Raw genomic sequence first — 20,710 nt, 5'->3', positions numbered from 1 at the left:
TGTCAGCCTTACAAATAGCAACATAGCTTTGGGTGTCTGTGCCTGGAAAGGACTTAAGACATTTTTTTCTGTTTGCCAACTGATGCTAAACCAATAATACTGGTTTGAAAAGGAGCAAAAACATGCAGTGACTTTGCAATGAAAATATAATGCAGCTTTAAAATAATATGTTCAATATAATCTTAGAAGTTGAAAGCCTCTTTCTCCTTAACAGGAGATTTCTCTGTTTCAAGAGAGGAAACCTTCTGTGAATCTTACTAATTAAAAAATATTTGTGTGTTAAACTTGGGCAGACAGGAAAACAAGGTGTAAAATGTTGAGTTCTCTCTGTCTTTTCAACCTGAGTGCCTCCAACAGCCACATCTAGGCTTTTGTGGATGTTGGAAGTGTCTGGAATCATTAATGTTGTACTCACATGTTGAATCATAAATCAGACCATGGGATTACTCATCACAAAATGCAGAGTTGGGTATCAGTCTTGGAAAATTTTGACTTCATTGTAATCTTCCTATTGTGAACATCTATTTTGTTTTGAAAATTCAGCATGTTCTATTTCTTCTGAGCATAGACACCACAAATAAATATTTTGTATCTGTTTCTTTTCCTTCAAGGAGAACACAGTTATTTGCCCATATTATCTAAGCTCCAATACAAATGCCAGCCAAAATTGTTTGGTGTGTCCAGAAATGCCCATGATATACTCCATTTGGTTGTGTGGCTGAGTCAGTTACATTAGGTGGATCTTAGCCTCACCCTGACTGATTATTGGGGTTGTGGACAACATGTATTGAATTCATCTCTCTCGTTTATAAGGCAGGGTGTGAATTACACAGTGATGCTGTTAATTTTGGTTGAACCCCAGATATTACTGTGTGCTTCCCGCCCCCCCCAACATATCATGGAGCCTTGAAACAGAGTCACAAGCATGCCCTTTCTGTATTTGACCTTTTGGAGGTGCCTCTTATGGTTGAGCTGGGGTGGTTATAGCTGATTGGTCCAAATGAACATAGAGCAACAAGATAGCTCGGGAGGATAATAAATCCTGCAATTCTCTGCCTGTGTGTTGGTGGCTGGGTGAAAATCTCATAAATTGCTGCTGGCGTGTGTGTTTTGTGTGTCTGTGTGGTATGTATTTGATTGCAGTCGGTTGGAAAATTGATACCAGTGTGATGCATTGTTATCAACATGTCTCCTATGTGTGACCTAAACCATACCACTCGTTTGTCGGGCTCCCTAGTGTGCTTTGGGTTCAGAGCAAATTAACCTCCAAGTCAGAAACGCTGAAGCTGTAGGAACTGAAGCTAAGCCACTCTGTTGGTGTGGGGGCAGGGAGAAGGTTTATCATGCAGGGACAAGAGCAAGTTGAGAAATTGTTCTGCATCTCAGCCAGTTAATTATTGCAGCTTCCCAGTGTGTAGGAAAGGAGCAATGAGAATAACATCAATAGTGATTATCTCCTTCATTGTTCTGTTCACCTGCTATTTACTGGGAACGTTCTAGAGAGAGGAGATAAGCAGAGGCTAACTTAAAAATCCAGAGTCTCAAAGCATGCTGTGTCTGTCTTTTTGGTGTGAGGGGTAAGGGTAGGGCAGGACTGTCACCAAATTTTTAGATCTATTTTAAGCTTTGAGGACAAATTTTATAAATATGAGATGCTGCTGCTGCTTCTTTTAAAAAAAATCCCTTTCTACTCTAAAAATAGTTTGCTGGGAAAAAGTTTGTGAATTGTTTATTAGAGAGAGACTCAGAAATTCAGCTGAGCATGTTTCCTCATAAATAAAGAAAAAAGTTACCTCATGGCTACTGTCTGAAAGCAGATGTGGCTTCTTGGGAAAGAAGCAAGATTTCTGAGATGTTAATGTCAATGTCAGAATATGGAAGAAAATTCAGAATTTTCCCTCTAGTCTGGTCTTTCAGATGCTCCAAATCCTACTCATTTCTTATGACTAAATTGATATGTTATCCCTTTTGGGAAGGGATTTCATTTTCCCAGGCAGAATGAATGGCCCCAGCTTCTGGTCTCACTGGTACCTTTAGTCACACTTGACTCTCCTGTGACACTTTGCATTGTGTTATAATAATCACTAACGTTTACTATAGGCCAGGCACTATTCTAGGCTCAGTTCATGTATTATTTTACTTAGTGATCATAACAACCCTTGAGTTAGATATTGCCATTATTCTCATTTTAAAGGTCAGGTAGGCTGAATAATGGCCCCCCAAAGATGTCTACACCCTAATCCCCAGAACCTGTGAATATGTTATGTGGCAAAAGAGACTTTGCAGCTATGATTAAGTTAAGGCTCTTAAGATAGGGAGATTATGGGGCCGGCCTGGGGGTGTGGTGATTAAGTCCACGCACTCCGCTTCAGTGGCCCTGGGTTCTCAGGTTCAGATCCTGGGCATGGACCTAGTGCCACTGAAGCCACGCTGTGGTGGCATCCCACATAAAATAGAGGAAGGTTGGCACAGATGTTAGCTCAGTGACAATCTTCTGTAGGCAAAAAGAGGAAGATTGGCAACAGATGTTAGTTCAGGTCCAGTCTTGCTCACACACACACACGGAAAAGATAGGGAGATTATAATCACCAGGATCCACGTAAGAGGGAGGCATACAAGCATCAGAAATAAAAATAAATGAATTGGACTACATACAAATCAAAAACTTCTGTGCATCAAAGGACACAATCCAGAGTAAAAAGAAAATAGATTGGGAGAAAATATTTGCACATCATGTATCTGATAAGGGGTTAATATTAAGAATAATAAAGAGCTTCCATAACTCAACAACAAGAAAAAGACAAATAACCTGAGTAAAAATGGGCAAAGGACCTGAACAGACATTTCTCCAAAGAAGATTTACAATTGCTCAACAAGCATATGAAAAGATGCTTGACGTTACTAATCATTAGGGGAATGTAAATCAAGACCACAATGAGATATCAACTCACACCCATTAGAATGGCTCCTATAAAAAAATCAAAACAGATGTTGATGAGGATGTGGAGAAATTGGAACCCTTATTCACTGTTGTTGGAATATAAAATGGTGCAGCCACTAAGGAAAACAGTTTGGCAGTTCCTCAAAAAATTAAAAATAGAATTACCATATGATCCAGCAATTCTACTTCTGGATATACATCCAAAAATATTGAAAGCAGGGTCTCAAAGACATAGTGCACACCCGTGTTTATAACAGCATTATTCACAATAGCCAAAAGGTGGAAGCAACCCAAATGTCCATCAAGGGATGAATGAGTAAACAAAATGTGGTATATATGTGCAAGAAAATATTATTCAGAAGAAGACACATGCTACAACATGAACGAACCCTGAGGACATTATGCTAAGTGAAATACACCAGTCACAAAAAGGAAAATACTGTGTGATTTCATTTATATGCAGTATCTAGAGTAGTCAAACTCATAGAGACAAAAAGTAGAATGGGGGTTACCGGGAGCTGGCGGAAGGGCGGAGTGGGGAGTTTTTTAATGGGCACAGAGTTTCAGTTTTGTGAGGTGAAAAAGTTCTGGAGAATGGCTACACAACATTGTGACTGTACTTAACAGTGCTGAACTGTACACTTTAGACATGACTAAGATGGTAAATTTTGTTATATGTCTTTTACCACAATTAAAATTTTAAAAAGCAGGGAGGTGCGAGGATCAGAGTCGTGAAAAAGGAAGCAGAGATCAGAGACGGAGAGCTTTGTCAATGCTATGCTGCTGGCGTTGAAGATGGAGAAAGGGGCCACAAACCAAGGAATGCAGACAACCCCTAGAAGCTGGAAAAGGCAGGGAAACCTCCCCTAGAGCTTCCAGAAGGAACTGAGCCTTGCCAACACTTCGATTTTAGCCTCATGAGACTGTTTCTGGAGTTCTGACCTCCAGAACTTTAAGAGAATAAATTTGTGTTGTTGAAAGTCACTAAGTCGTTGGTAATTTGTTAGAGCAGCAATAAGAAACTAGTACAAGGACTCTTCGGCTCAGGGAGGTTAGTACCTTGTGTGAGGTCACTCAGTGACAAGAAGTCTGATTAAGAGCTGGTGCATGTGCCTACTCCATTCAGAGTTCCAGCCTTGCTATGTGGTGAGGCCTAGAAAGCAGGGCCCATCTTGAACCCCCTGCACGACATTGTGCCTGGCATGTAGTCAGGACTTCATAACTTTGGCAGAAGGCTTGAACGATGATGTTCCGTACCCTTCCTTCTGATCCCCTGCTGCTCTGTCCTGGAAGCCATAGGGTTAAATTCAGGAAAGGGTTTTTTTTTTTTTTTTCCAGAAAACATTTCCCTTCCCTGTCATTCCAGAGTGGGTAAGGAGTAGTGTTCTTGAGGTTTTAGTGTCACTTGTGGGGGCCTCTGGGTCTTTGTTGCCTTGTCCCATAACAGAGTGAGACAGGTATGCTTACAGAATGCCAACCAGGGGGCAGAGTCAGGAGGAAATGAGGAAATACTACAAAATACTTTCTCACCCTCAAACCTAAGCTTTGGAAACCAGGCACCTAAAATCAGAGCTTTTGTAATTCACAGAATGAGTTGTTCTAAGTTGGGCTTCTGGATCTTTCTTCCTTGGGGGGGTGAGTGGGGAGTGAGAGGCCTTCCAATAATATGCATTAACCTTTGCCATAAAATTATTAGAACAAAATGGGTGGTTTTTTTTCCTTTTTAAGTAATCTTTGAGTGAAGAAGGTCTTTGCAATAATGTCACAAATTTCAGAAGACCTCAGAAAAGTTTGATGGATTTCACTACATAAAAATTACGACAACTAGACTTTTGGTGGTGAACACCACGTCAAAATATAACGATGTACACACACACAAAATTAGAAACTTCTATATGGAAAGAAACAGAATTGATAGATTAAATGAACCTATGACAAACAGTAGAGAAATTCTGCAACATATGTGAAAGATCAAGGGATAATTCTTAATATTTAGAGAGCTCTTAGAAATGAAAGGGATAAAGGCAAAGTTCTCCAAAGGAGCACTGACAAAGGACGTGAGCAAGCAGATCACAGAAGAAAGTCACGTGGGTGGTAAGCAGATGAACAGCTGATGAACCTTATTTTTACTAATTAAAGAAATGTAAATTAAATACCATTTTCTGGTATCAGATTGGTAAAAATTAAGAAGTTTAGAAGTACCCAGTGTGGGGAAACCAGCACTCTTTCGTGCTATTGGTGGGGGTGTAGTCGAGACAAACTGTTTGGAGACCAATTTTGCATTGTCTGTTAAACGTAAGGGTGCGCCAAGTGTTTGACCCAGAAATTTCACTTTTGGGAATTTATCCCCCAGTTACACTCGCGTATATGTGTGAAGTTATAGACACAGTGATGCCCAATGTAGTAGTATTTGTAATTGCTGAAGACTTGAGACAATTGGATGGTTTCATATGGGTTATGGTCTGGAGGGAAGACTGTCTGTCCTCAGCCCCAGATTAAAATAAGTTATCCGTTTAACCAGCCAAGGATCCAGAAACTTAGCAGAAGGAGGGTGGCCTCGGGGCGGGAGCAGATGAGGTATATATTGAGGTGTATTTCATTCACCAGTCTCCATCCCCTGGGTCCCAGTGGTCTACTGAGCAGCAGAGATTCTTCTAGATCTCAGAAACAGCCAGTTTCCTGTGCCACAGTCCTTTCTCCATCAGCATTCCAGAAGAGCCAGCAATGACAGCTGGTGTCCTTCTGTTTATGGTATGGTGACAAGCATGTGGCTTCCCTGGTTCTTAAACCAAATTCCACTTCAGCAAGACCATGTGTTCTTTTGGGAGAGTGGAAGGCAGAGACAGTGTCCACGTGTCCCTGAAGGAGGTATCTCTGCTTTGATTTTCCACCATCCCATTTTTCCAGGATCACCCCCATACCCCGCTCTGTTTTAGCGCCCTTTAATCCGGGTGGTTTTGATTGGTCAGACTTCTGTGTTCTGAAATCTCCTTTCCCACACAACCAGATCATCCACTCTGATACTGACATATCCTACAGTTGGATTCTGTGCAGCTGGGAGGAGGAGGGGCAGAGCTCTAGCTGATGGGAGATGATGTCCAAGCTACATTGTTAAATGGAGGAAAGCAAGATGCAGAACACCACGTATTATATAAGTCCGTTTATGTTAAAAACAAGTAGGGACACACACACACACTGTTAATGGTTCCTAGGGGAGGATGAATGGGATTTCATTGGGGATTGAGTACACCTTCAGCTTTTGCTTTATACCCTCTTTTACTATTTATTTTTTTGGAGCAAGGATGTATGGCTTTAAAATTGTTAATTTTTTTAATCAAAGTTTTATATATATACATTTTATATCTATATATAGAATATGTGTGTATATATGCGTGTGTGTATATATGTATATATGTATTTTAAAACTCCTATAGTGCTAAAAGACGTATGAGTATCCAGCAGCTCCTTGTCCCTTCTCATGTCCTTGTCTTACTTGTAGGAGACACTCACTTTTCAGTTCCAGCTGTTGCTTCTAGTCTTCACTGCTGTACTCTTGAATAATATGCACCGCTGCCGTCTCTTGGTTTGTCACTTCTAAACATTATCTGTTACCTATTATGGTAGTTGAGGATTTTACCTCACTTACCCCAACCCCCCTCCCAAAACCCCATCCTCCCTATATGTGCTCATAGCTCAGGTTTTGGTTTAATCTATGTTCAGTGTTTTCATTACTATAGCAATGTTGATATTGAGTATTAAAGCAAGAATATACTATAATTAATTTCCTTATGTAACCTTTTCTTTTCCCTAGAGATAATAATTCTCTTTGTTATTTGTTGAGTTATCCTAGGACATCCAAATCTTCTTATACCTTGAACTAAACAGTTCTATAAAATGCCTCTTAATCTCTCCCTCTCTGTCTCGCCCTCCCTGCTTCTCTCCTGGAAAAATACCGGTGCCTTCCAACCTGAGCTTGTTTCTCTTGAAGCTGCTGCCCAACGGTCAGCCCAGGAAGTCTCATCACCTCTCTCTCATTATTGACTACCCTGGGTCCTGGGTCCTTCGCTCTCTTGTTTTACTCGCTTTATTTGGTAGAACACACCTTCTAGTAGCTTTCTGAGAGAGAGTACATGGAAGTAAATTTTTTGAGACTTCTTCCAGACCAGCCACACTAGTTGTTATACTAGGAAGTTTTTCCTTTTTAATACTCACCACGCCTCAGTGCCCAGCCCATGTCTATCGGCAGATGGGATTCCCACTCCTGCTGATGGAGCCTGACATCCCTGGGACCCAGAGGCTGTGCCTTCATCCACAAGATCTCATTTGATCTTCAAAATATTTTAATTTCCCATTTTACAACTAACAAAAGTGAGGCACCAAGTTTACCCCCTCAGCAGTGTCAGAGCTAGAACTTGAGCTGAAGTGTCAGCTGCCCGAGCCAATGCTGTTACCTCTCAAAACCCAGCTGCTCTTTCCGGGAAAGAGAAGTAAGAGTAGCGGGCCCTGAGTGATAAGTGCCAAATGCGTGGTCATGGCTGCAGGGTGAGTCTAATTATGAGTGGTTCCTGATGACTTCAGCTCCAGTTAGCAATCCTTGGCGAGAAGTGTCTTCCAGTCTTGTTGACTGTGCATGTGTGTGTGTGATTTATAATTATGCTTCTAGCTCCTTGTGATAATTGAAATGCTCTGCCTATCATTCCTATAAGCTGAGTATGATTATTTTCATTGCTACAGTATCTGCTTCCAAGCAATGTAAGAATTTCGCCCCCCTCTTCCCACTCCTTTTGTGATGTGAAATGCCTCATTACTTAGCAGTTTTCTGCTGACTGTACAGTTTAGCGTTTGATCTTTTTGTTAACCACAGTCAGGTGACCACACATAGGGTAATTAGATTAACCTGCCCCTCCTCTTCTTTACTGAAACAATATAAAATCTGGTATTCTGTTGGCACATGCTTTCCTTAGATTAATGATCTTGGAGTTGCCGTGTGGAAATTTGCATAGCTCCCTACAGCTCTGAGAAATGAAAATGCCCAGCTGTCTAAAAGCTTTAATCAGGAAATGAGCATGAAATGGCATTGTTTTGTCATGGACTTGGAAAAATTTATTCTTGACAATCAAGTTATCCTGGATGGAAATGTATATAAACATTCTTTCAACAACCAGTAAACAGGTGCTTTTTTGTTGGTAAAAATTCAAGAATTTCTTTACTTCGGGGCAGCTTTCGAATCATTGGCCCTTATACTGGTCACTTCTGAAAGTTTATTCTGTGGTCATTTTCCGTGTCTCTCCTCTTTTAAATGGCAGTTTGTGAAAGTTGGCTTTTTGGAGCAAGTGAAGAGCAGTGTTAGGAGCGTACAGGTTGTGTGGGCGGAGCATGGTGTGACCACCAGGAGCGGGGACAGCCACAGGACTGCCTGGGGTTCAGTCTTCACTCCGCGCTTTCTTGCCTCTTCTCCTCTTGGGACCCCCTTCCCCCATCTGTCAAAGAGAGATAATAATGCTTCCTACTTATTAGTGTGGCTGTGGGCTTTCAATGACTTACTGCATGTAAACCCTTAGAAGAGTACCTTGCTCGTAGTACTCTTCATAATTGCATGCTAATTCCATATTTTTTAGAAGACCTAGGAAAGTGAAGCATGTATTTGGTTTTTTTTATTTTTAGAAGGTCTTAGAGCATTTACATTTTTTCTGTTAGATTATTAGTCTTAGAAGCAGCTGTGACTGTAAAAATTAACATTGAGTTGGACACATGCACTGCTTTCATTTCTATCTGGCATAGAGTAGGTACTCAAATGTCTGTTACAAGAATGGTAGAGCTAATGATAGTGACTGAAATTTATTGAGCACCTGCTGGCCAACATTTTTTGAGTGTCTGTGAATGAAAGATGAGTGAGACCTATTCCTTATCCCCGAGGCACTCACACAGTAGCTGAGAGAGAAACTTAGGGGCTCATGCTTAGAGTACAGGGGTCAGAGCTGTGACAGAGATTCCAACAAAGGGCCACAGAGCCCAGGCTCTTAATCATCATTGAAGCTCTTAAAAAGATGGCAAAAATGGCTGTTGGACCCTAGATGTTCCTTCCTCTTTTTTTCTCCAAGAGCGAGCTGTTTACCTAGCACAAGATTGTCTGTTCCTGTGTTTCAGGTAGTACTGCTTCATGGAGTAGGTATGAAGTTATCGGAAACATCTTGTCATTTTTCCAGAAGAGATTGATGGAGAAAGTGCCTACTCCTTAGGGAGCTCAATTTGAGATCATGTAATTAACCTTTTTGAGCATAATTAACCAATCCCAAACTGTTTAACTCTTGTTACTTGCACTCTGGGCCCCAAAGTAAACTGTATCCTCTCCATGATAAAGCTACAAGTGAGATTTAATATTGCCTCTTGACATGTATTTTATTTGTTTTTCTGAGTTGTTGTCATGCCGTTATACTTGTATTTCAATAATTTTGAATTTCGTATTGTATAATTGAAACAACAATTGATTATTGGGCCTGGTTGGGCATGATTTCCTCCACATCTTAACTTTCCTATCTCCCCCGCTTGGTGAAATAAATAGACTGAAGAGCCTTCTTTTAAGCTTTGTCTATGTTCATATATACTGCCATCACTGTGACTAGTTGTGTTGGGATCTTTAAAACTGGCAGTGGAAATGATATAACCAAACTAGATGGGGGGACAGTGTCACCTTCTTCCTTGTGTGCAGAAAAAGTAGCAGTCAATAGTCTAATGACTGGGAAATAGTTAATATATCTCAATTACTAATTTTTAAATCAATTTCAATTTTGTATAGCTAACACAGGCTCATGCTACCAATTAAAAGGGACAAAATATATACTTTCCCTGTCTCTCGGCCACCCTGTTCCCCTCTCTTGAGGCAGCCTCAGTTATCAGTTTGTTGTTCTATATTACACAATAAGATGTGCACACAGATGCTAGCATACATTCTTAGGCTTTTCTACCTAGCAACGTGTCTTGGCAGTTATCCTTGTTGATGCTTATAGACCAGCCTCTTTCTTGGAGAGAGTTGCATGGTATAGATTTACCGTAATTCATGTAACCAGTTCTCTACTGAAACATGTTTACATTCTTTCAGTCTTTTGCTAATTTAAGCAATGCTATAACGATTAGTCTTGTACATATACCATTTTGCACATGTGCAAATATATTTGTAGTTTAAATTCCTCGAAGTGGAAATACTGAGTCAAAAGGCATAGGCATTTAAATTTCTGATACATAATTGACACATTGCTTCCCACAGAAGTTGTACCAATTTATATATGAATTTAGACCCTCATTGGAAAGTATGAGAAGGCATCTTTCTCTACACCACGGCCAAAATTATATTGTTCATTTTTTGATTGTTGCCAATCTGACGGATAAAAAATATCTTGCATTGGTAGAACTAATAAATTCACTGGGTAGTGGAGCAATCCATTGAGAAACTTTATGGTATTTAATATCAAGAAAAAAGATATCTCATTGTAACTAAAATTATGTATTATTACATATTATGTAATAAAATTATGTACATCCCTCTCTAGACTGTCAGCTTCTGGAGAATTTCGTGCTTGCTATTCATATCTCTCATACTTACTCTTTGTGTGAATACCAGCCATGTACCAGGCACTGTGCTACGTGCCGTGAAAACAGAGGCAGTGTTCTGAGAGAATCAAGACTCTAGTGACAGGACTTGTGTAAACATTGTAATACAATAGATGTAAATGCTACAATTTTAGATATAAGAAAGTAGCCAAAAGGATTCAGGGTCCTTCTGTGTAGTAAGCACTGCACAGATATTGTCAAATGAATCCCGCTGTAATTTGCATTTTTCTTATGAATGTGGTTAAGCATCTTTTCATATGTTTGAGTCATTTTTTGGTATGATTTGTCCTTTGGTATTTTTTGTTAGGAGGTTGATCTCTTTGCTGATACTTTGTAAAAAGAGTTCTGTCTATATAACAGGCGATATTCCCCGACTTTGACTTTTGTCTTTGTTGATGAATTTTCTTTTCTTTTTTTTTCTACATGGTATTTATAGTTTTCTGTAGTTCATCAGCACTTTCTTTTGTGGCTTCGGGATTCTGTGTCAGTGTCAAATAGTCTTTCCCACTCAGAGATTGTAAAATCTTTCAAGTTTTCTTCTAGTGCTTATAAGGTTTAATTTTTAAATGATTAAATTTATTTTGAATATCTAATATTCCCAATCTAATAAATAAGTATTGCTTGTTTAAGATAAATGAGGCATTGAGTGAATTTTCTTACTGTATCTTCTTCCTACTGCTTGTAAGCCAGATCTGCATACTGTGAGGTGAGAAGTTGATTGTGATCCAATTGTATTGTTGTATGAATGATAAAGATTTCTATGTTGTCCTAGCTTTGGGCTGAATTGAAAATACTCTCCCTCATCTGTAGGTAGTCGCCCTGCCCATAACACTGCTAAACTGGCCATTTATTTGACAAATACTTATTAAGTGCCCGCTAAAGCATGTCCAAACAGCTGGTTGGTATTGACACCCTTTGATCCAATGGTAATAACCTAGATGTTTAGGAGGGCATGGGCAGATATAAAGGCACTGACTGTCATGCAGGTAATTGTGTTGTACATCAGGCAGTGATGTTATCTCTTCAGGACACAAAGATAGCTGTTCTTGTCTTTGTCCAATATTGAGCACTTGCTGAGTTCTTTGCAGCATCCATTTCTGTCCTGCAGGTCAACAGCTTCTTGCCTGGGCTTGTGTTATCAGTGATTCTTGGGAAATAATCCTGCAAATATATGATAGTGCGAATATGCAGTTGAAAAATCTTACATAGAAACATGACAGTAGGTATCCTGTTATTTGAAAGAAAACTTATTAGCTTTGAGCTGAAAATATCTTAGGTATATTTATGATGGTATGTCAGAGCACTTTTCTAAGTGGCAGCATATTTTGTAAATATAAGAAAGCCATTGTGGTATGAGACATCAATGTGGTTTCACTGTGTAATTTTTAGGGGAAATTATGAAATATTTCAAGCATTGGAAAAAGACAGAAACTGAATAACAAATACCAGTGTGCCCACTACCTTGCTTTATCAGATCCTCATATTTTGCCACATTTGCTCCAGATATTTTATGTATATATACACACACAATTTTTTCTTCAAAATTCTCTCTAATGAAGTTGGTACATTTCATGGTTCAACAGCATGAATATTTTTTTTAACTGTGATAACGAGATATATTTTTTAAAGAAACAGAATCTTACAGGTACAGCTGAAGCTCCCCTGGTGCTCTGCTATTGCTTTCAGGATACTTGCTGTGTCTTTCCAGGTGTTTGAGACTGACTCGCCTTTTGTGAAGGGAGCCAAATGTTGGGAAAGCATAGTGCCTGCGAGCAGGGAACATTCATGAGGCGGCTGCTCCTCACACTTGCCTTTTGCGTGGGGGGTGGGCAGGAAGATATCATGCATGTGTGTGTGGGGGGGGCAATGTGCTATTCTAGGATTCTGTATCTATTCAAAACTCTCTTGATCAGTAGATTTGGTGTAGGGGTTTGTTTTTAGTAATTTCCTTTTATCTCTTGCCAGTGGTAATTTTGCAAAAAAAGATTTTCCATGAGCTAGCGTAGGAGACACAACTGTGATCCCACAGCCACATCTGGCTCTAAAGGAAGCCTTACCTCCAAAAAAAAAAAAAACAGACCAGGTTTGAGGGCAGGCTGACAAATGATGCCTCTTTTCCCCATCCTCCTGCCCTGAGCTGAGGGCACCCTGCCCAGTCTCACTCTGATGCAGAGGGAAGCCCAGGACCAGCATCTCTGGCAGGTCAGGGCAGCACTGAGCTCCCCCTGGTGTCAGTGGTACCAGCCTGCTCCATGTGCCTGTACTGTTGGTGGCAGGAGAGAAGGAAATATTGCAAGATGTGAGGAAAGCAGCTGCGGTGGAGAGGAAGGATGCTGTGGAGGGAGCAGATCCATTCAGCTGGTTGTGTCAATTAGACATCCCTTGGCTCACCCAATTGGTAGGGTGCATCTGGCACATTCTGACCATTTGTCTCCTTAATGTTGATCCCAGGAAGATTTCCATCCCCTGAGATTAATATTAAAACACCCAAGCACTAGCTCTTCAGGTTTTTGACCTTCTTGGACAAAATATTAGCACATTTTGATTTAGAAGAATCTGTCTTCTTTGAGTTTAAGCATTTAAGTTGTTCTTTTAAATTGAAATAGCGTATAGTGAAATGCAGAGATCTCAGAAATACCATTCAGTTAATTTTTTAGGTGTGCATACACCTGTGTAACCATCACCCAGACCAAATTATAGAACATTTCCATCCTCCCAGTAGGCTCCCTTGGACCCCTCCCAGTCAGTACTTTCCCAAGAGTAGCTGCTAGTCTGAATCTCTCACCATTGATTAGTGCTGCATGTTGTTAAACTTCACACAAATGGAATCATACAGTATGTGATCTTTGGGGTCTGGCTTCTTTCACTCAACATTTTGACTGCACAGTTCTTTTTTTAGTAGCATTTGCTATTTAATGATGACATTAGTAATGACAATAAATAACCAATTTGTATACTGCTCTCCAATTCACTATTTGATTCTGAAGACACCTCTGTGATGGTGCCAAAGCATTTAACATTTGACTTCTCTTAGAGATGACAGAAGAGCTGCTTAGAGGCTCTCAGTCTTTCCCCCAAGGTCACCCACGTGATAACTGATGATGCCATGACTAGTTCTGGTTTTTTGACTCACAGCATCATTCTCTTCATTCACCATGAATCCTGTGTCTTGACCTGTATCCAGGTTGGTAGAAGACATAAAGGGTAAGAGGAGGGAGGGGCTCCCAAACCAGACTTTCATTGGTGTTTTACTATGTAGTATTTTGGTTAATTGAAAGAAGTTATGGTTCAACCTAGCCAAACCCCCAGTACCTGTATAGTAGGTAATGAATGGGGAGAGAGAGGAGAAAAGAGGTGGCCTGCTTGGCTCAGCAGCCAGCCACATCCAGGCAGCTCCACTTATCAGAAAGCAGACTATGCTAGTTTAGCTCCCAGTTGCGTACAAATTATGTGTTTGCCCAGTGAGGCTGCTGTTTGCAGGCTGCTAAATGCGTCATGGAGAATTTTTGCTGGTGTAGCATTATTGGGGCGTTTTGGCCTCCAGATGTGAGTGAGCCATCTCAGCCTCTGATCAGAATAGTGCTTTGGGAAGCAGAAATGATGTGAGTTCTCCTCTCCCTTTACTCAGATGGTCCTTATGACACAGCTTAAGTCTTGTTGCAGCATCGATATCTTATTGATGGCCTCAATTTTATTGTACATGCCGAGTTTCCATTGGTAAGGCATCAGATATGAGATAAAGAGAAGCTGGATTTGATTTTCTTTACCTCCTAAAGAGGTTTACCAATACCCTGACTATTCTGTAGTGTCTTTAAGCAAGTACAGTCATTGCTGATTTATACATGTGGGCATGTATGAATTTCTATAAGCCTCCGTGGCCCACAGTTCTGGCCCAGGGTGTCACCTCTACTGCTGGGATAGTAGGATCCAGGTCCTTAACAAGTGGTTAAAAATATAGGCCTAGTGGTCAAAAAGCTGAGATTGAGGGTTGGGGTCTAGGAACACTCAGACCCAGGAAATCCAGGGTCCCAGGACCTGGATCAGAACCTCGGAGAGCTCCAGGTATACGGATGCTGGCGGCTATAAGCAGGCAGGAATTAGTCCAGTGCCAAGTCCACTCTCCTCTGTAGCAAAGGGGTTTTTTGTATGGATGATAAAAGATTTCAAGGATTGGGCATCAGTACTCATGGGCTTATGGATAAAGAGTACATTACATTGTTTTTTGTTTGTTTTGAGGAAGATTAGCCCTGAGCTAACATCTGCTGCCAATCCTCCTCTTTTTGCTGAGGAAGACTGGCCCTGAGCTAACATCCGTGCCCATCTTCTTCTACTTTATATGTGGGATGCCTGCCACAACGTGGCTTGTCAAGCGGTGCTGTGTCTGCACCCGGGATCTGAACCGGAAAACCCCGGGCCGCTGAAGCAGAACGTGTGCACTTAACCCCTGCACCACTGGGCCGGCCCCCATTACATTGTTTAGGCATGGAGGGAAGCGAAGACTCCCTAGAGCCATGGTTGGGGTGATGTTGAATCTCCCCACTATAGCCATGGCACTGCTTCTTCCTGGGAGATGAGGTGTAGCGGGAGAGCTCTGTCTAGAAGGCCCAGAGTTGGGTCTCATGGCCACCCTACCCCTTACTAGCTTTGTGGCCTTTGACTGGTCTTGTGTTCTCTCTGACTGGGTCTCACAATTTGTATATGCAAAAATAAACCAGTTGGGAAAAATTGCAGTGACAGTGTTATTATGAGAAACAAGTGAAAAAATATCTGCTAAAGCACTTTAGTTTATATAAGCCGTTGCCAGAGTAAAGTTGTATCATTGCCAATGACATCACCTATTTTTAGAGCCTACCAATAAGATTCCATGACTTCAGACATCTGTGAACATCAAGGTGTTGTTCAAGCAGTGCATTCCCCAGCTTGCATTTGCATGGTAACCGGTACCATGTGGTCAGCATGCATGTCAGATAGTTTGAGCCAGAAGTGAGTACCCAGGTTACTTGTGGCTTGCTGTGCAATTTGGAAAGTTTTTAAATGAAAGAGCTTGTTCTGTGGTCTTTTGGAAGTACCTGGAGGATTTCAGTAGGGGAGTGCCAAGAGCAGACATTTGTTTTAGGAAAGTGTCCTTGTGGCAGTGTGAAGGCTGAACTGGGAGGAGAGAGACTGGAGGCAGGGAGACATTATTATCATCCAGGCAGGACTCAGAGGAAGAGTGGTTTAGAGATGAGCCCTGAAGCTAGACAGGTTGGGTTCCAATTCTGGCTCTTGCTTGTTTGACCTCGGGCAGGTTTCCTCAGCTCCCTATGTCTTCGCGTGTGCATCTGTGAACAGGGCTGTTGTGCAGCTCAAAAGTTGCAATCCAGGTGGAATTCTTAAAGCAGGCTTTAGCACATGGTAAGCTCTCAAATGTTAGCTGGTATTCCTATGTATTTTTTATTGTGGGTAAATTATATATAACATAAAATTTGCCGTCTTAACCATTTAAAATGGTTCAATGGCATTAATTACATTCACAGTGTTGTGCAACCATCACCACTATTTGTTTCCAAAACTTTTTTATCACTCCAAACAGAAACTCTGTAACTATTAAACATTAACTCCCATCTCCCTCCCCCCCACACACTCCCTGGTAACCTCCAGTCTACTTTCTGTCTCTGTGAATTTGCCTTTTCTAGGTGCCTCATAAAAGTGGAATGATACAGTATTTGTCCTTTAGTGTCTGGCTTATTTCACTTAGAATAGTGTTTTTGGGGCTCATTCATGTTGTAGCATGTATCAAAATTTTATTCCTTTTAAGGCTAATATTCTATTGCATGTATATACCACATCTTGTTTATCCTTTCGTCTGTTGATGGACACTTGGATTGTTTCCACTTTTTGGCTATTGTGAATAATGTTGCAGTAAACGTTTGCCTGCAAGTATCTAAGTCCCTGATTTCAATTTTTTGTGGTATATACCTAGGAGTGGAATTGCTGGGTCATATGGTATTTATATGTTTAACTTTTTGAGGAACCACCATACTGTTTTCCACATTGGCTGTACCATTTTACATTCCCACTAGCAATGTACAAGGGTTCCAATTTCTCCACATCCTCATCAACACTTGTCTTCCTTTTTTTTTTTAAAGTCTAGTCATCTTAGTGGGTATGAGGGGGGTATCTCATTGTGATTTTGATTTGCATTTCCCCAATGGCTAATGATGTTGAGTGTCTAATTGTGTGCTTATGGACCATTTGTATATCTTCTTTAGAGAAACATCTGTTCAAGTTCTTTGCCTGGTATTCATGTTTTTAAGGCAGTATGGGACGAATGGAGAGAAACAGATTGAGGAAGTAGATAGAGCCCAACTGGGTGACTGGTTAGATATGGGGGTTAACACTGAGTTTTCCAGCCTGGGGAACTGGGTAGATGATGGGCTGTCAAGCAAGATGGCTCCCGTTTCTTCTAGAGAAGGGGCAGGTTGGAGGGGAGATGTTGGGTTTGCGTGGGGCTGCCTTGAGCCTGGTGTACCTGGGTGTTGTGCAGGTGGAGAGGCTGCAGGATGCACTCCCATACGCATGTGTCTGATTGGTTTCTCTGGAAAAATGCAAGGCATATTTTAAGTTTTGTCTCCTCCCTGCTTTCCTCTAAGAAGCAACTTAAGAAATTTGGTCATTATTAGGCTTCTCTATCTGGCAAATGGGAGTAATCATTGAGGGGGACAACAGAATCTGGGATTTATGAACCAACCTCTCTCCTAGTGCTGGTTTCTCAGCCCTTAAGTACCTGCTTGATCAGATGAGTCCTTTCTAAGCTCGTGGGGTGCTGCTCTGAAGCCTTGGGTGTGAGCATTATTGACAACCATGGCTTCTGAGGCTTTCTCCAGGGATCACCCTAGTCTCTCAGACATTTCCCTCTCCTTTACCCTTCTCCAACTGCATGCCATTAGCAGTTAATGCTAAGCAAATGCTTGCCGTGTCGCCCGCAACCCACTGAACTTCTCCGAGTTACTCCTTGGCAAAATTGGATGTTGTATCACTGTATTACATTGTGTCCAGGTGGGAAATTTGTGTGTGCATGGTCATATCCACACTGCAATGGAAAGTGAGGTTTGAGCAACTGTTCTACCCCCAAAGAAGCAACCGTTGGAGAGTGAGCCCCCGTGGTGGCTTGTTTTCTTTACTTCTAGAGCCATAGCAGACTGGCAGCCATCATGCAGCTCAGGCAGACAATGTTTGCAGATTGTCCCCTGATGCCATCTGCCTGCGAGGCTGCAGAAGCCCCCGGCAACTGCTGTTCTAGCAGGTGCTGGGGCTGCTGAGGTAGGAGTCCGTGTACATACATACGCGTGCACACAGCTTTATGCTGTGTTGGCCTGGGACGCCAGTTGAAACTCTCAACCAACCCAGCAAAGCACCAGCCACAGTTGCTGGTTTCCGGTGGGGCCCTGGTGAGGGAGAGAGGGTGAGGCTGTTGTGAACAGAGCCAGCAATCGGGGAATTGGATACAGTAACTAATGCTCGGGTGTGTAGGAAGCTGCCAGGCTGTGGCTATGTTTTGACAAGCTTTTGTTCTTTTCTTTCCACCTCTGCCCAGGCCAAATTGTGTCCCCCTACCTAATCTCCCATCTTCATGTTCATTCCATAGAAGGAGCCCATCCCCATTTCTTGCCCCGGGCTCTTTCTAAAGAACACCTCTCTCATCTGTGAGCTCTTCCGGCCACTCACATGCTTTGGGTCTAGCCCTTAGCTTCCTCTTTTTCCCAAGTCAGCATGATCATGGGTTCAGACAAGCCCAGAATCCCCCTAGTCCAGGCCTGCAGTGTGCGTTACTATCATTTCAGGCTATTAATGCCTTAGAAAATAATTATGTAAATTATTAAAGTAATTTGAAATAATTGTATCAGCCATCAGGTTTTAAAAATCCAGATGTTAATGGAGCTTTCATAAGAGACCACCTAGAGCAGACTTTCTCTGTAAAGGGCCAGGTATTTTTGGCTTTGATCTTTGTTCCAACGACGCAACTCTGTCTTCGTAGCATCAAAGCAGCCATAGAAAATACTGAAACGAATGAAGGTGGTTGTGTTGTAATGAAACTTTATTTGTGAAAATAGATGATGGGCTGTAGTTTGCTGACCCTTGGCCTAGAATGACAGTCTTTATTTCGGTTCATTATCCTTATATTTTTCTTTGTCAAGAGTTATGAAAGGCAGAGGAACTAGACAACTGTAAATGAACTTAAATCATTATCGCTTGGGGTTTAGCATAGTTGTGAGCACAATCGTGATTTGAGAATATGCTTCTCTAAACCCCTCTCGGGAAGAAGAGAAACCAGAAGGCTTTTAAGGGATGACTCTACTTGGCCAAAGCTTGTCATTGTTCAAAGAGGAGAGCAGGCTGTCACTTAGAGCTGTACCGTGGCCTTTCTGTATCATTCATTCTTTATGGTCACTTGGAATGGCCGTAGTCCCATAAGGTCACATAACCATATTGGACATCATTCCATTTTATAGGACCAGGAGCATCTCTAGTAAATGTAAGGAAAGCAAGCTACAAAAATATAGGAAACGGTGTTTTTCAAACATCACGTTATGCTGAGTTGAGATCATTATAGTTCATTTTCAGAAAGCTGAAGCTTAAAATAGTCAAAAAGGCATTCCAAAATTTCAAACTACAATGTTGTTTTCCTTTTATCTATCCTCACAGGAAATAAAGAAAGAGATGAAGAAAGACCCTCTCTCTAGCAAAGCTCCAGAAAAGCCCCTGCACGAAGTGTCCAGCGGAAATGCTTTGCTGTCTTCTGAAACAATCCTAAGAACCAATAAGAGAGGTATGGAAAAGAGGAAAGAGCCCCCTCCCCACACACAAAGCGAAACTGGAAACTTCTGGGTGAACTGTGTCCAATTTTGAATTGCTGGAAAGTTGAATGGCATTTGCCCTTTTGTTTTTGTATAAATTTTAGAGACACACACACACGGCAAGTAACAATACAATAGCTATAATAAAGGGAATGAATAAAAATTTTTTTGACAATGGGAAAGTAGACTAAATTTGTAAATGCCGATTTTTCTAGGACTTCAGCTTTCGCTTTCATATCTATTTTTGTGGATGAAAGGTGACTTTAGAGAATGCTGTGGTGCAGGCTGAGTTGTATATGTCTGGCCATGCTCTCTTCTTAAAGTAAGAGCAGGCTTTATCAGGGTCTTTCTCTCTCTAACCACTGGGCTCCCAAACAGACCTTGTCTCTCTTGGTTTAGGAGCCATACGTGTGAAGATAGAGCCCACACTTCCATCTAACCAAGAGACCTTTAGCCATTTTGTTTCCCTCTTTTGAGACCTCAAGGCAGATTTTCAGGTGTCAGCGTTGGAGTTTGTTTTCTCCCCATTCCCCCTTTGTGACATTGTTGTTTGAAACGACAGAAAAGAGAATATAAGATTGCTGAGAGGTCTCTATTCAGTTTTATGCCATAGTCACACTAGATGCCCTCAGTTTTTTCCACCCCTGCCCTCACCATGAATCAACCAGGGTGCGTACCAAGCATGCCCGCGGTAGGTGAGCATTCGGCTGCAGGCTTTTCACAGCCTGATTACTTCCTTAAAGAGAAATATAGAGCTGTTCAAAAGCAGGAGCAGGAAATGTATTAGCAAAGAGTCCATTAAAAAGAAAAAAGAAGCAAGTTTACATAACCATGGGGGAAGAACAGCTAATCTTTCATAAAATTTAGACAGCATAAGAATTTGTCCAATAAACAGTCCATTGATCATAGTGCCTGAGACATTAGCTTTGTGTCTCTCTTCCTTCCTGCCTCTTCCTCTACCCCCTCCAGCTGCCCTGGGTTACATTTCCTTTTTTGAATTATTCAGATTAAATATTGGCTGGAGGCCCACGCTGGTTAGCAGCTATAGGATTTTCTTCCTTTTCTTCTTTTTCTGTTTTTTGTTGTTGTTTTTTTAAATCCCATCCAACCAGTGCAGGGGATTTCCCATTTTAAGAATTAAGCATACTTTGCTGTAAAACTATACTTGTCCCCAAAAGCGCCTCCTGCATTCTTGCAAGTAAGTTCCAGAACTCCTGAGGCCTGCCCTCATTGGATTAGGAGAGCTAGAGTTCAGTGTGTCTTTCTACATTCCCCAGCCTCCTTTGCTGATCTGAGCCCCTCCCCTTCCTCCTGATGCTTCTTT

General features: G+C 41.4%; 1 protein-coding gene across 6 annotated transcripts in view; it reads left to right on the top strand.

Annotated features, from left to right (window-relative positions):
• Positions 1–20,710, top strand: part of SH3KBP1 (SH3 domain containing kinase binding protein 1) — a 314,407-nt gene that overhangs the window by 104,608 nt on the left and 189,089 nt on the right. For all 6 annotated transcript variants that reach the window (XM_070502189.1, XM_070502186.1, XM_070502192.1 and 3 more), the window contains one exon: positions 19,235–19,358. In XM_070502189.1, coding sequence (XP_070358290.1) covers positions 19,235–19,358 — 124 coding nt within the window. The remainder of the gene's footprint in view (positions 1–19,234; positions 19,359–20,710) is intronic.

The sequence above is a fragment of the Equus asinus genome, chromosome X, assembly GCF_041296235.1.
Source record: "Equus asinus isolate D_3611 breed Donkey chromosome X, EquAss-T2T_v2, whole genome shotgun sequence".
NCBI classification, from domain to species: Eukaryota; Metazoa; Chordata; class Mammalia; order Perissodactyla; family Equidae; genus Equus; species Equus asinus.
This window is presented reverse-complemented; position numbering and strand designations above follow the sequence as displayed.